Here is a 16,960-nt window from a genome sequence, read left to right on the forward strand (position 1 = left end):
ACCCATAGGAGATCAAAGATAAGTCTTATGAAGACCGAGAGTCTCTTATTGCAAAGGTGTCAAAGACAGACAAGCTCATCATCCTTGGTGACTTTGCTGCTAGAGCTGGCATAGATTACCAGATATGGCCGCGTGTCACTGGCAAAAATAGTATTGGCAAATAACAACGGACTCCTCTTACTGAGGAAATGCATTGAGCACGCAGTCTTGTCTTGCTATCCACAACAAACAGTGCTTATGAAAACATGTTTTACAACAAACTGGCTCTGTTCATAAACATCTATCTTTTACAAGAAAATGCCTCTGTTCACAAAAATACATACTTGTTTCTTTCATCCTTTCTCTTCAATACTGATACAGAAGATCACTGTACAATATGCATCACTAAAATTATTTTGTTTCTGTTTTTTATTAAATAGTACACATTTGTGTTAGATTACTGTATTGCACAACGTAAATAGTACATTATGAAAAATAATATTTGTAACGTATTACACATACTTACAAGAATAAACTTATCTATACATATTCATTGTTATATACATTTAATTTGTATTCTTCTTATGTTTTTTTTCTCTCCAAGATTATATGGTATATATAATTGTATGTTGGACATGACCTTGTCCAAAATCAAATTCATTGTGTACCTAACTAAAGCCCATCATTCTGTAAACAAATAATACATAGTTAATATTTACCTAGGAATGAGGGTTAAATATTAAGATCAATTATCAATAAAGGCAGACATGTTTATTCAAGGACAATGGTATTCCACATAAAAATACCCAGCCAGCCTGATGGTACTTGCAACCTAGATCAGGTACAGGAGAAAATAATCTTTTTTTAAACCAAGAATTATTCTTTCTTGCCTTAACATCCAAAGTGGAATCAGTCTTATTGTTGTGTTCAGTTTGTAATTTGGTTGGATTTATTTACTGAAATTATATTACTGCAGTATAAAGTGCTCAACAATATTCTCAAACTAAAACATTAATTTGGGATTTTATAATTGTGATACATCAAAAGACTGTTAATACATTACACATTCCAGGCCATTGGAACATCAATACATTCAAGATTATAGGCACATCAACACATTAAATACTTGAACTTACTTGGAACACTAATCTCTAGGGAAATAAACTATTTGTTGAAGACCCTTGAGTCATAACAAAGCAGAGCAGAGATCCCAACAAACCCAAAAATTAAGGACCAATTAACATCCTTGGCTGTTTCAGTTCATTATTTACCGCCTTTTTAAACTCATGGGTCAAACGTTTTTTTCAACCATCAGAACATATCATCAGGAAACCAAGCTGGATTTCATGCTGGTTACTGAACAATAGATCACAAGTCTTCAAACACAAAGGGAACAAAATCTCTCCTTTAGTGATTTTAGAGAAAATTTTGATTTGGTTTGGCAGACTCGTCTTTGTAGAAAGATATTGAAAAACAATTTAAATGGTAAGTTTTTATTAGACTTATTCTCATTTTTTATAAAAATATCAGATGGTGTGTGATGTTCGTGGAACAATGGCCCTTCATCAAATTCTTAGTGGTGTTAGGCAAGGTGTTACTGTTTTGCCAAAACTATTTTGACTGTTTCTGAACTGCATGGAGTATATTGTACAAGAGAATGATTGTACAGGAACTGCATATGGATCAGAAGGTTCCAACACCGATTTGTACTTGAAACCATTCATTTTACTACATGCAGGTATCACTGTAATATTTGATACAGACTTATTCAAAGAAAACTTAATGTTTTCTTTGAATTTTGCTAAAATCTGGAAACTAAATGTAAATACCAAAATAAAGTTACATACGCCACTAATTGACTGCCTTGCTAAGAATGTTTCTTCAAGGTTTGTGTTATTTATTTAAATACAGTGCAACATGTGGACTCTGGTCTGTGAGTATAGGGATCTCTACCTATCTGATTATTTTCGAAGAACATATTAGACTAAATTTGGTAAATATGGTATTTAGCTTGATATTATAAAATTCTAAGTACTTCAGTTTTGACTAATATTCAGAGTCACAGACTCTGACTTTAAGACTTTGCACTTAAAGCATCGGCCAGCTTTCCTGAGGATTTTTTGGCAATTACTTTAAAGCTGTATAGGTAAGTCTAGAAAAACAGCAATCTGACTGGTAAGTAGCAATCATACTGATAGTAAGCAATCAGACTGGTAAGTAGCAATCAGACTGGTACATAGCAATGAGACTGGTAAGTAGCAATTAGACTGGTACATAGCAATTAGACTGGTATGTAGCAAATAGACTGGTAAGTAGCAACTGGACTGATAAGTAGCAATCAGACTGGTAAATTGTAATCAGATTGGTAAGTTGTAATCAGACTGGTAAGCAGCAATTAGACTGGTAAGTAGCAATCAGACTGATAAGTTACAATCAGACTGGTAAGTAACAATCAGACTGGTAAGTAGCAATTAAATTGGTAAGTTGCAATCAGACTGGTAAGTAGGAATTAGGCTGGTAAGTAGCAATCAGACTGGTAAATAGCAATTAGACTGGTAAGTAGAAATTAGACTGAGAAGTAGCAGTACATATTATTTGTCAAATACAGTGATGGAGATATTCTAAACAGAAACCTGCTGAGTTGCTTGTTAGTAATGGCAGCAACACAATGTAAGGCACATACCATACAGTAAGCATATATAGAATTATGTGGTTTATTTTATATATATAGAATTATGTGGTTTATTTTCCTTATACACATATATGCAGGTAGAGAGACAAAATAGATTTTCAATAGCTGATGAAAGGATAGACAATAAATAATAAAGGTAAAGATTCACATGTTTACATAAGGTCTATTTTTATTGTAAAAAGTTTTGATAACCCAATATAACCTATATGTGAATAGCATGCTACTTAAATAACAAACTGTAGTGCTCCTTTCACTACAACATTTGCTCTCTTGTCTTGGTTTGCTGAGATTATATCCTACTGCTTACATAAACACTTGCAAATACTGTCTTGATTTTAAAGTTCAATACAATATGGCTTTGTTGAAGTGCTCAGTTTTTCATAAGTTGTGGCAGATAAAATGTAGGAAGTGTGTTAGCATCTTTGCCAAAATGAATTCCAAATTTTAATAAGAAAACAATGTTTTAAACCTGATGGTCACATTATATGTCATAAAAATGATTTATTGATCATACCTGAAGTTGCATGAATATTGATGAATTGCATTCCCATAGCAATAGAATTAGCTTTTCACACATATATAGTATATCATTTGAAAAAATGAAGCATTCACTTCCTTTGGAGATGATTTATTGTTATCCATATTGTTAGCTTAACTGGCCATAGGGCCTAGTGATATTATTGTATTGTCCTGCATCCATTGCTTGCTGTGCTTCATGTGTCCATCAACAGTTGCTTGGGACCAGTGGGGGCCATATTTACAATTAAGTACTGACCACATTGGCAATATTGACTAGCTATCAAAGTCTCTGATGAGTTCTGTAATGAGCTAGACCTAGGCATATTGATGAGGTTGTCCTGCAATTTGAAATAGTGACTTATATCATCCAGGTCTCTCTGGCAAGTTTGATAATGAGCCAGATTTGCACACACACACACACACACACACACACACACATATATATATATATATATATATATATATATATATATATATATATATATATATATATATATATATATATATATATATATATATATATATATATCAATCAGGTAATCTGGTTGCCATGAGCGACTGACCTCATTACCTCCTCTCTAGATGTTTTTTAAAACCAGATTTTGATATATAGATTTACATCTTCAAGATATCAGATGACTGATTTTAAATGGCATTATTGCAGATCAATGAAGTGACCAGGCCTTTGATTGGCACAGTGCTTTTTTTTCAGATTAGATTTTGATCAGACTTGGTATATAGGTTTATATAATTAAGACCTTGCATAATTTTGAGTTTGAATGATTTGAAACATTTTAAAGAGGAGATCTAACGTTTTATTAACTGAGCTTGTTACTACACCAGAGGTGTGTTCAGATTTCAATCAAATATGACGAATGATGTACATATAATTACGATCTCAGGCAGGTGTGATTTATGAGTGACATCTGAACATATTAATGAGGTGATCTGGCATCATATTAAGCTATGTTTGTTAATGTCCCAACTGGCCTAATTTTTAAAAAAATCAGATTATGTATATAAACAAGACAATATAGCATCTGACAATAGAAGTACTAATGATTTAGAATTTTGCCAAATCCTTATGAATGTTAGTGAAAAATCCAGATCCCAAATCATATGGAAAATAAATTGTCTGAGGATAATCTTTGAAAGATGAGTTTTTGTGTGGACTGTGGAGAAAGGTAGGGAAAAAGTAACCAATCACCATAATAACTGACTGGTGCATAGAATATACTTACTTACGGAACTTTAAAAAAAATGTAACATCAAGAAACCAGTCAATTAAACTGTAAGCAGGTGAAAATGAAGGCAGAGAGAAAGGTAAAATGGGGATTTGGATAACTCATGAGGAAATCTAATGCTTCCCACAAACTTCATCAGTTTTGGTGGTTTTCAAAACTGATCACTACTATATACTTACCCCCACCCACACACACAGTTACAAGAATTATTCTATATACTGAGTGTTTTAAAACAGGTAACAGAAAATTATAATAACTTAAACATAATAGTAATAATAATAATAATAATAACACTTTTTATAAGGACCTTCATTGCAAAAGAAATAATGGCTTGAAGTACATGGCACAATCATTATTTGTTTATACTTTTATCCTTGTAAAAATGCAAATATAAGTTTTCTCTAGCTTTTGGTATAGATTGCTCTAACTTGTCACATGGTTAATTGTGTAACTAAAATATATACACCAGCACATAATGAGTACGCAGACATAATACTTGTATAAGACTCACAGCAAACAATTGTGTAAACAATGGTGACAATAAGAAAACAAACATCAGTTGAAAAATGATTAGTAAAACATAGGTGCTTTACTATCATGTATTTCTTGGACAATGGGTCAACAGATTTTCCGTTTACAAATATGACAATACAATCTTCAATGATAGCAAAATACACCTTGACAACAGGAAATGTAACAATAGTAAATACTGTCTACACATGCAACACACACATACACACACACACAAACATGGATAAAAAATAAAAAAGAAATAAACAATTTGGAGGGAACAGAGACACATTCAATACATTCTGTAGGTAATGAAAGTGCATCAGTGTCTTAGTGCAATTTATACATTTGTATTTGGTGCAAAAAAAATTAACAGAAGTGGGGGTTTATGTTCATTTAGCCAAAGACTGTGAAGGTTGTTTCAGGATTTCTTTAACCTTAGAAATGCCTTTTTGTATACTAGGGGTGTATATAAATGTTAAGAAGTTTTTTTTATACATATAACTCACCTTATAATTAAAACATAATTACAGAAGAATGGCATGAAATTTATTTACCAAATACCCCTGAAAGACTACAATGTTTGTACCTGAAGAAAATCCATCATGATGATGCAAAAAGATAAAAAGATGGTTTTATCAGATAAGGATGAGAGATTTATTACATATTTATTTTTCATCTATATTAAATGTAATGTTTGAAGATGCAGTATACATTATTTTACAGGTAAAATATCTGATTCTGACAATGAAAAGGATGACTACATTAAATATCACCACTTTCCAGGTAAACTACATTCTAAGGTAAATGAAACTCTAATTAGATTAAATGTAAAGGTATGTAATATGACAAACTTAACAATGCCCAACATGAATCATCTTTCTTTAGGATTCTCTCAAAAATGCATAAGTATGGTGATGGTGTCTTCATCTTTATGGTATGTTCATCACACACACTATTTCCACTATGTCTGAAAAAAACAAATTTTCAGTTATAAAGAACATAACAACATGTTTCTGGTTTTTCATAGTGAACTATATAGTACAGTATGTACATTAGGGACTGTGGAATATCAATTGGTTGAAGAAAGTAATATAATATGTGGATATAAATAGTAACTGTTGATGGATGGACAACATACGAGTCACTACACATGACAGATGCAGGACTAAACCATGAATTAACTGACACAATGGACAGGTGAGGTAAAAACTGATCCTATGGTCAGGTGAGGTAAAAATTCTTACAAGTATATAATTACCTTTTTCTTCTATTGGCCCAACTTTTCTTTACCACCTCAAGCAATATGATGATAACCTAGCAGTCCAAAATGTTGTAATTCAGTGCACCAGCTTAACAAAGCAAGAAGTACAGAGGAAACTAGATGACTTTGATGAGGATCTTGTGACTGAAACAGTCCATGACATCTGCATACAAGGAAAACCAGTGTGTGTTAACAAAGTGCAGGTGTTTCTGATGGAAAAGGGTGTGGATGTCTTACAGACAACTATCCATAAAGTACTTGAAAGATGTGAATTTTGGTATTAAATAAATTTTATATTGACTTTTAATAATGTAGTTAGTGGTAACTCAAAATATTCATGAGTTGAAATAATGCAGATATTTATGATGTAACATTCACAGAGAAAAATAATTAAAATTTGTTGCAGGTACAAATTGGCAAATAAATCAAAGGGAGATAACAATGATAACAGCAGAAAAGGCAACTAATAATGATGTGAATATAGTAGTTGAATCACTTGTAGAAATAAAACTAGGCCCAATCCATTGAACATATTTTTCAGTTGCCTCAAAGTTACCAATAATATTGTCAAGTGAGGAAGGTTTTAAATTGCTGATCTAAACTTTAAGTTAGAACTTCTCTCTGTATATTGTTTGTATTTCCATAATCATTCTGTAGAAAGCTAAGACACATTTCCCATCAAAGTTATCCAAAGGGAGGTCTGAAGCATAAATTAATTGTAACTATTATTTTTAGATCACTGGGTGAGCATATGGTATGGCCCTGCATCCATTTTCTGTCACCAGTTCCTTGCTACCACCTTAAAGTATCTTTTTTCACAAATAGAATTTTGGTCAAACTTAAAATATAAGCAAGTATTGTCAAGATCTCAGATAAAGTCAATCATGTGCAACATCAAGACATATTAATGAATTTATCTGGCCTTTGACAGGCTGTGCTTGTTTCTATAATAGAGGCTTTATTTTTTAATCAGATTATGATCAAACTTTGTATATTGGCTTACACCATCAAGATCTTAGTCAACTTCAGAGTTGAGCAACATTCCAGCATATTAATGAGATAACCTGGTTTTGAATAGGCTGAGCTTGCTACCAACACTGAAGCTGTTTATGTTTTATTTTTGGGAGGTTGTGTGTGACATATTTTTGTTAAAGATTGTAGACTTACATCATCAAGTTCTCAGATAAGTCATTAGGAGCCACATCTATTCATTTCAAATGAAATTTATTAGGCATCTGATTGGTTGAATATGACAACACCTTTGGTGTTCTGTTCTATTCAGAATTTGATAAAACATGGCATGTATGTTCATTTTCTTAATGTCACATACAGTTTGACAATGAGATACATTTACACATATTCATCAGGTTATCTGAAATCCAATTTGGCCCACTTTTTCACTAACAGAAAGGCATATGTGACGGAAGTCTTATGAAAATGCAAATTGAAATAAATTATTACATTATTTTGATCTGTAGTAAACAATGGCAAACAGATTCAATTTGTTGATTGACTGTTAGTGCCACCAATTTTAACACATTACAATGCATGTAAGATGCAATTTTTTGACTGACCTTTAGTGCTACCAGTTTTAACTCTTTAGAATGCATGTAAAATGCAGTGTTTTAACTGACCTTTAGTGCTACCAGTTTTAACTCTTTAGAATGCGTGTAAAATACAGTGTTTTAACTGACCTTTAGTGCTACCAGTTTTAACTCTTTAGAATGCATGTAAAATGCAGTGTTTTAACCGACCTTTAGTGCTATCAGTTTTAACTCTTTAGAATGCATGTAAGATACAATTTGTTGATTGACTGTTAGTACTACCAATTCTAACAGTTTACAATGTATGTAAGATACAATTTGTTGATTGACTGTTAGTACTACCAATTCTAACAGTTTACAATGTATGTAAGATACAATTTGTTGATTGACTTGCTAGAGCTAGAAATTTTAATGCTTTTTTCCAGGAATTGTATGTTATTTTCAGACCTTGTTGGAAAGCTCATTGTGACAAGATTTACCGATTCAAAAATTGCTTTAAAAAGGCTGTGTAGTTACAAAGCAAGATAGTAGAAAGCAGGTGAATCATATCAGGCATACCCGATCTGCTTGAATGGTTAAATATTAAAATATTAAAATAAACCTTGCTAATCTTAGGACACGATACTCAAGACAAGGAGAGATTAGCTGTGGTTCTGGGATTAGCCACATAATAGTTTGACAATTTTAACTTTTTTTACATCGGTAAAGTAATCATTAGTGAAAATTTGTGTTGTATTAAGTTTAAAATGACATTTTTCTCAGTTTGTAAAGTGCTGATGAATAAATCAATTTATATTTTCATTTCTACATGTACTTGTATCCTTTTTTACTTCTGCTGTAATGTACAGCATATAATGTTCAGGTCATATTCTTGGATTTAATTTCTGTATCCAACAAAAAACTGTTGGCACATCACCATTAGAGGGCCACCGCAGGCACATCATCGCTTTCAGCGTTTGATTTAATTTGGATTTCCACTAAAGTTTATTCATAACTCTAATGAGTAGGACTTGTGTCTGTAATTATAGGATTATTTGTGATTTAATTCGCAATACCATAATTTCCTTTTTTCTAAATTGTCACTTTGTATTCTAGGGAAATAAATTATTTGTTGAATTTTACAAAGTGTGTTGCTTCTCACTAATATATATATATATATATATATATATATATATATATATATATATATATATATATATATATATATATATATATATATATATATATATATATATATATGTATGTATGTATGTATGTATGTATGTATGTATGTATGTATGTATGGTTAGCTTTCCTGCAAGATAGTTGTTTAAGATTCATTTCTTCCTGCTAGTTATGGTTAATATTCACTTGCCAGTCGACTACCTATCACTGCCGCAATGCCTCTACTCCTGAACTCGAACTATTTTGTTATTTCTACTATCCCCTTAGGCATGCCACTAAAAAGATAACATACTTTCTTTAGTTTTTTTCCAATGAAATTTCGAGATAAAATTAGCTTTTGAGACAAAATCACTTCATTCGAGGAAAAACAATTACGGAATGCTATTTTCAAATATCGGGTTCGTTTGAGTGCTGTAACAAAATCATGGCCTTTTATCGATCCGGAGTCGTATATATCTCATTAGTCCTCAAAAGCGAGTGTGAGTTACGTCCCCTGTCGCTTTGTTTACGTGTATGTCCAGCTGGGTAACCAAGTGTACGTTTTAAAGAACACGGACTCGTCCCCAGTGTTTTATTCCATTACTGCTTTTTGTCGGTAAGAAACTGCAGACTACTGCTTTACACACAGAAAGCTTGATGAGTAAAACAGATATTTATTTTGAAGCCAATCAAAGATCGCATTGTAAATGACAGAAGAAAAAACAAAAATACAACTTTCAGTTGGGTTTAAAGCCTGAATAACATCATAAACATGGTCGATATTTATGCATGTACAGTATAACTGACTCATCACAAGTACACACTAGTTTTCCAATCATTTCTTTCCGTTGTGAAAAAGTCAATAGTAATGTTAGCTTTTCAAGCGTTCGTGTTTGATGTACTATTTGTTGTAGATGAAAGGTAGAATTAGGCCTAGTCAGACCATTACTATGAGTATTGTGAAATTGTGAGCATGCAGATATACATATATGTCCAATAATTCTTTAAAAACTTAAAAATAGTGAAGCCCAGTTTGCATTATTTGTTTGAAAATTGCATCTATTGAGGATTTACTTAATTAGTGACTTCATTACAAATTATTAGCATGGCGTTGACTATCGCTGATTCCTCGGTTTTGATGCACTTAAACAGTTTTTTCACTAGTCAGAAATATACTCATTTCTATACGACACCTCTCGTTTCATTTGAAACACTGGTTATTTTAGTAAAGCATGTATATGAAATGACAATGAGATATTCCCTCCTACTCTTCCTGGCATGGGGCCCCGAGTGGCCGAGTGGTCTAAAGCGCTCACCGTTCCGGATCACTGCTATCTCACCTCTGTCTGCGTGGATTCGAGTGCAAGGCTCGGCTGGCGTGGGTACGTGGGAAAGCCTGACAGTAGCTTCTTGTGGGTCGGTGGTTCTTCCCTGGGTTTTCCAGGGTTCTTCCTCCACCAGTTATACTGGCCGCCATGTATAGCCTATCTTGTGCTGAAAAATGGCGTTAAACCCTAGAACAACAACATCTTCCTGGCATACTTCAACCAGACGACCCCTTGTTGGAAAGTTTGTGTAGTACATAGTTTGTTTTGACGTACCTTTGAGTCGTCTATTTCTACCAATGACATTAATGTATACGTATGCTTTGGAACAAAGGTGCATTGCATAGAAACAACAACAGCATATAAAATGCATGTTTACTAGAATGATGAAATTTAATAATAAAAAGCAACATAATTTAGCACCTCTAAGGATTTTCTTATATTTTTAATAACTTTGGTTGTGTGAGATATTCGGAAAAGCCACGATAGTATGGTAAGAAACTGTTCACTAGTAGGTGAAAAATATCAGATTCAGATTATGAACTCATTAATTGGCAGTGTGGGCATACAGGATATTAGTACTTGAATGTACTTTTTTGGAAGTGAAGAACTTCCAAAGAATTCAACCCTCATTTCTGGGTGCACCTTACAGATATTATGTACTTTGAGAGGGTAGATATAAGGTGAAGTTGTTTGTAATTGCAACAGGCACAGTTGTGACAATAATTGGTATACCTATTTTTTTACTTGATGTAATGTGACTAATATCTTTGGATATACTTTTGGGAATTTTACATGAGCTAAGCATATGGCTAACCAAATTGGCTGCTCCCATGTGCTTAAATAATCAGCCTGAATTAATATAAACTACACTATCTTTAGCAGTTATTAAAATAGGGAAAATAAATTTTGCCAGACTAAACAATATCAGCATGAGAAAGTGTAACGAACGAAATAAAATATATAAAAAATTAATTAATAAAAGTTATATGCATTTTTTCTTACACTTTACCTTTGAAGTTGAGAAAATGAAAATGACGAAGCTGAGCCATTTTTTTTGATAGGTTCAGATATGAAGTAAGGCCAAGCAGAATACTCTATAACCCAAAGTATACCCATCAATCATACACTGTATTCCAAAAGAAAGGCAATTAAAAGCTCTTTTAACATTACCTTAGATATACATGGTCCTTTTTAATAGCAAGGAATGCCAGTGAGGAAAAGCTGGGAAATCCGGATTCTTTAAAATTTAACTTTATGCAAAATATGAAAATGTAGAGCATCAGCTTAAAACAAATATGAAAATTTGTGCAATTTTCTCTTCCTATTTTCATATTATCATGTTTGATGTTCTAAATAAAATGGTACAGTAAGATTGATGATATGTGTGACAATAAGCTAATTATGCATATTTTGCTCTTGCTTACACAATATAGCTTTGTGGTAGTATTGTGTATGCAATGACCTTAATTATGGGGAAATTAGAAGTCTTAGCACGCAGGAGTGAAGTCTGCTGAAAATTAAAACTGTTGCAATAATTTAAAGAAAATTATAGTGAAACTGTTTCTTTTCATTCATTTGTAATGAAAAACACATTTATCTTTCTTCGACATACTAGTGTTAGAAGAATAAGCAAATGCTTTACCGTTTCACTTTTGACCTTCATGAACCTGATCTGTTCCATCCATGATCAAACTTAAATTTATTAGTGACATCTCGGGAATAACTGAGTCAACTTGCACGTTCCTTTCTTACAGCATAACATTGGATGCTATATTGAGAAAATGCAGTGTGTATTTTTAAACATCGCTTTTCATCATGATGGGTGGGCTGGCTTGTGTGGAACTTTGCAACTAATGTGCAGTTATTAAAATAGGAGAAACCAATTTTGACAGACTAGAAAATACCAGCTTCTGAAAGTATAATGAATGAATTTAAAAAAATTTAAAAAGTAAAAAAAAGTTACCAGCTCTTTTTTTATAATTTACCCGTGAAGCCCAGGAAATGACAAATTACCAAGCTGACCAAAAAGTTTTTTTTATAGGTGCACGTCTGCAGTAAGTCCAAGATGTATAATCTAGAATCCAAAGTGCATCCATCAATCGTACAACAAAAGTAAGAGGTGGGATGGGGTTGAATTGGAATTAAACGTTCTTTTGACAATACCTTAGATATACAAGTTTTTTTTAAACAGCTAGGATAATCAGTGAGGAAAAGCTGGGAAATTAATTTTCTTTAAAAAGCTAACCCTATGCAAAATATGAAACTGTAGAGCTCCGCCTCTCCAGAAGTGCCAATAATCGTCACGCGCGAGAATATAAGGAATGAGGCAGTAAAAAAATATTTTAAAAAATAATTCTAAAGCTAGCGTGAAAGATTTTGCATAGCAAAATCAGCTTACGTTTAGAATTATACCACATACGGCATACGCTAGCGTACGATTATCAGGGTAAACGTGGTAAAAGTATGTTGTATAGCAGACGTTAACCTGCATTGGTTACCGAAATAAGTAATGACAGAAAAAAGCTGAGACCTACTTGCTGGTATGCATTGTGTACATCATGTTGCAGATATAGTGAAATATTAATTTCCTTTGTCCCGAAAGACAATAAAACATCTCGATCGGAAAGTGGCTCACACAGTCGTATGTTTTGACAGGATGTGCTGGAAGACGTGTTCAGTAGGTGCCACAGCTTGGTATTGTTTTAGTTTTTTTTAAAAATCTATTTTATTTGAGTTTATGCTATGTCTTTCATATATTTTCCTTAGGTCAGACTGAAACGATGGCACAGCATGTTGGTTACGATTTGGTTCGTACTACGGAACCGATGCCTCGTCAAACGAGATTTAAACGAGATCGGATGGCCCCCATCACGACATTGAACCGCATAGCTACTGTGGCCTGCGAGCGAATTATCCTGATGCTTAATAATACAGAGATGGTGAAAGAGGCACGTTTAAAATCTATGAACGACGTCCTCAAGTACCTAAACGGCCAACATGACGATGTAGGACTCTCAGGTGACAGAGGCGACTTCTACCGGAGAAAACTAGCCGAACATATGTACTTGAACTTTTCTATACAAGGTGTTGATCATACAAATGTCATGTCTGTTGTAGAGGCTGCCATTATGCTAGAACGGGAGACTCGGAAGACTTTCGCAAGTAGCACGCAAAGCAGAGATTGGGCCCCCTCAGTTGAAATTGACGAAACCATACTAGATATATTGACCAGAATTGCTGGAATTTTCTAATGACGTTGGAGATGAATATATTGGGTTGTTGTTTTTTTAAATTTATATACAGAAGGATATAAACAACACGTGGAAAGATTATAGATATCATCAACGAAGCAAACAAAATTCGCTGCTTTTTTCGTACAGTAGAAGACATTTTAACTCAACGGTTGAAAAAACTAATGATAAAGGAACATTTTCTTCCAAAAAAGCAAACAACGATGGCGATGAAAGAAAGACGATTCATAGTATTTTCATAGCATTTTGGCAGTTTTATTATATAAAAGCTGAATCTTTCTAGCAAAATAACTATAACAGTTAAAGCAGCACAAGGTTGTAATGAAAATATGCATTTATTACAGTGTCATGAGCATTTCATCAAAAGGACTTAGATAATTGTGTGCGTGCATTTGATATGGCACGAGCTAATACAAGTGTTTTTCAGTTCTTATTTAGTAATGCAAGTACATAACCTTAGTGTTGCATCAATAAATTGGAGCGTTTTGGGAGTGTATGTATAGTATGTTGTTGGTTTTTGGGGTGGGGAGTTGTTATTGTCTGCATTTGTATGGCTGTGATACGCTTGATGTACTGGTTGCTTTGCAATTTGGCAACCCTCTAACTGGACATTTCCACAGTATAATAAAAATATTTAACCATATTAATGGTTCTTTAACTCACAACTGTCGACCTTGCTGATATATAGAAGTTAGCGATTTCCGAACCTTACTGCTAGTGTAGGATTTAACATTTTAATATTTGCATATTTTATTTTCATCTTCAGAATTACTTTCCCCTCGTTATATATTGCAGCTTGTAATAAAATTCAAGACATTTCTAGCCTGGATTTGTACATTAAATTTCAATATTACATTTTGACCTCAAGATTTGTTGTATTCTAAGATACCTTTCATTATATCGTGTGTGTGTGTGGAGTACTGTTCCCCTATTTCCTTGAAAGAGCATATTTTACTGTGCCTTTTTGTCCATATGCCCAGTATTACTGGGTAATCAAAAAAATACCCAATCGGGACAACAAAATAATTAAAGTTCGTAAGAAATCCCACAACCTCCACTCCTACCGCACTGTAAGAAATCCCACAACCCGACGGAGTATATCGTGTCAAAAATATTCAAAGAGTTCGTTTAAGTTTATGCCTCAAAGATAGCATTTTTTAAAATTAATTGCAGCACATAATAGAGAGTGAAATTACATTTGTTGTGTATTTTGTAGATGCGTTTTATTATATAAAGTTCATATACCCTACATGTGACCTTTCTTTATATTATCCTTTATCTGTGTTGACTTGTAGCACAAACCAGTACCCCTCCTCCTTCAATGGGTTACATCCCTAGAACCACCATGGCTCATATGCGGTCACATACAAATTTCCATGGTCTTTTATATATCATTACATTTTAACACCCCTCAACGACTACCTGCCTTACGAGAGTTAGAAGGGCCCGATCTTACTCAACATCTGAGGGGCCCGGGTCTCATGATATAGTTCAATTCCTACAATAGTTGATGGTGATGGTTTTCAGGTTTTCTCTGCCTAAATTATCAGATATAAATTAGATTAAATATACATAACACCCATCCCCAAGAAAAAGAAAGATTTATATGATAAAGCTTTATTTTTATCACAGATTAATTATACATGAGGTTACAAAGTCTCTTATAAATTACACACAGTGTACATGAAATAATACATTGTTATACACGGGAAAGTGTGTCTGCAATTAAATTATCTTTTCCCTTGATGTTCCTAATGTCAATATCATATTCCTGTAACAACAAACTCTACCTTAGTAGTCTTGATTTTTATTTTTCATCTTGCCGATGAAAGTAAGGGGTTTGTGGTCACTAAACAAAATAATCGAAGAAGAAGCTGAACTAAGGTAAACTTCAAAATGTTGTAATGTCAATATCAAAGCCAAACATTCCTTCTCGATTAAAATAGCATGGCTGAAATTTAGAGATGTAAGAACTGGCGCGCTTTTAAGTATGGCTTTTAACTTGTCAAAAGCCTCCTGGCATTTCTCATTCCAAAGGAACTTGTTTTTCTTATTCAATAAATTTTTCAGAGATTCAGCAATTATAGAAAAATTGGAACAAAATTTTCGATAGTATCCGGCCATGACTAAAAATCGCATAAGTTGCTTTTTATTTACAGGCACATGGAACTCGGAGATAGCATTGACCTTGGTAAATAGGTTTAACTGGTCCATGTCCTACAATATGTTCTAGAAAGGTTACACTGGCACGGCAGAACTCACTTTTGGGTAAATTAATTGTCAAACATACATCAGTGAGTCTGTCAAAGAATTTCCGAGTTGTTGCTGGATGTTCTTTCCAGGTGTCGTTGTAAATGATGACATCATCGATGTAAGCGTCACAATTGTCTAGACCAGAGGCAATCGCATTCATGAGACGTTGAAATGTGCTTGGCGACCCTTTCATCCTAAACGGCATTACTATATATTGGTAAAGTCCATCTGGAATCACGAATGGCGAAACTTTCTTTGCTCTTTCCGTTAGTGGATTTTGCCAAAATCCTTTCAGAAGGTCAAATTTTGTGGCATACTTGGTATTCCCGATCTTATCAGTACAGTCATCGATTCTTGGTAATGGGACTGCATCTGTTTTCGTCACACTATTCACTTTCCTATAATCAGTGCACATGCGGAAAGTTTTATCTGGTCATAGAACAAGTATGCATCGTGAACTCCGGTCCATTTTACTGGGCTCAATAAAATCGTTCCCCAGCAAATACCGAATTTCTTTTTTCAAGTATTGAAGTTTGAGAGGGTTCATCCTGTACGGATGTTGTTTCACAGGTTTGGAATTTACAATTTCACCGTCATGGAAGCTTTTGTTTGTTCTTGTAGGAACATCTGGAAATAAGTGTTCATATTCAAATAATAGCTGATTAAGTGCATTTCTTTCTTGCTCTTGCAAATGTGAAAGTTTATGGTCCAGATCTTTCATAATTTATGAATTCCAAAGATTGTCACACCAATATCAGTAGAATTTGATGATATTCCTTCACATAAATCTTCACTGAGTGGGACAGGTACAACTAAATTATTTGCATGTTTAACTTGGCTCTCCCTTTCAATTTACTGGTAATCCTATAATTTATTTTGATCCCAGGAGCTCTAATATCATTAACTCATTCATTTTCTTTTTAACTTTGTAAGAGCCGTAATATCTAATCTGAAGAAAATTTTGAAGAATAAGCAAGAGAGACAGAACTCAATTATCACCAAACTCAAAAGTTTATTCCAAAGTAGTTCTGTCAAACCATAATTTCAATTTTGACTTGAATTGCTGAATGCCAAATTCAAGCAATATAGTCAGGAAAGTTCCAGACCTAAGAGTTGACCCGTGACCCGATCGGATAGATTTGGGAAGACCAGATTCAGTATATATAAAAAAAACTGTATCAAAGTTTTAATATTCCTCAAAGGAATTGCCTCTGGAAACCTTATTGACGCACA

At 33.5% G+C, this 16,960-nt stretch overlaps 1 protein-coding gene across 1 annotated transcript; it reads left to right on the forward strand.

Moving 5' to 3' along the window:
- Nucleotides 1-9,404: 9,404 nt before the first annotated feature.
- LOC149807149 (uncharacterized) lies at nt 9,405-14,723 on the forward strand. Its single transcript, XM_089962744.1, has 2 exons — nt 9,405-9,511; nt 12,990-14,723. The coding sequence occupies exon 2, from the start codon at nt 13,004-13,006 to the stop codon at nt 13,472-13,474; it is 471 nt and encodes a 156-aa protein (XP_089818870.1). The 5' UTR covers nt 9,405-9,511; nt 12,990-13,003; the 3' UTR covers nt 13,475-14,723.
- The last annotated feature ends 2,237 nt before the right edge of the window (nt 14,724-16,960 follow it).

This window comes from Sinohyriopsis cumingii, chromosome 1, assembly GCF_028554795.1.
Source record: "Sinohyriopsis cumingii isolate HCF-2022 chromosome 1, ASM2855479v2, whole genome shotgun sequence".
Lineage (NCBI taxonomy): Eukaryota > Metazoa > Mollusca > Bivalvia > Unionida > Unionidae > Sinohyriopsis > Sinohyriopsis cumingii.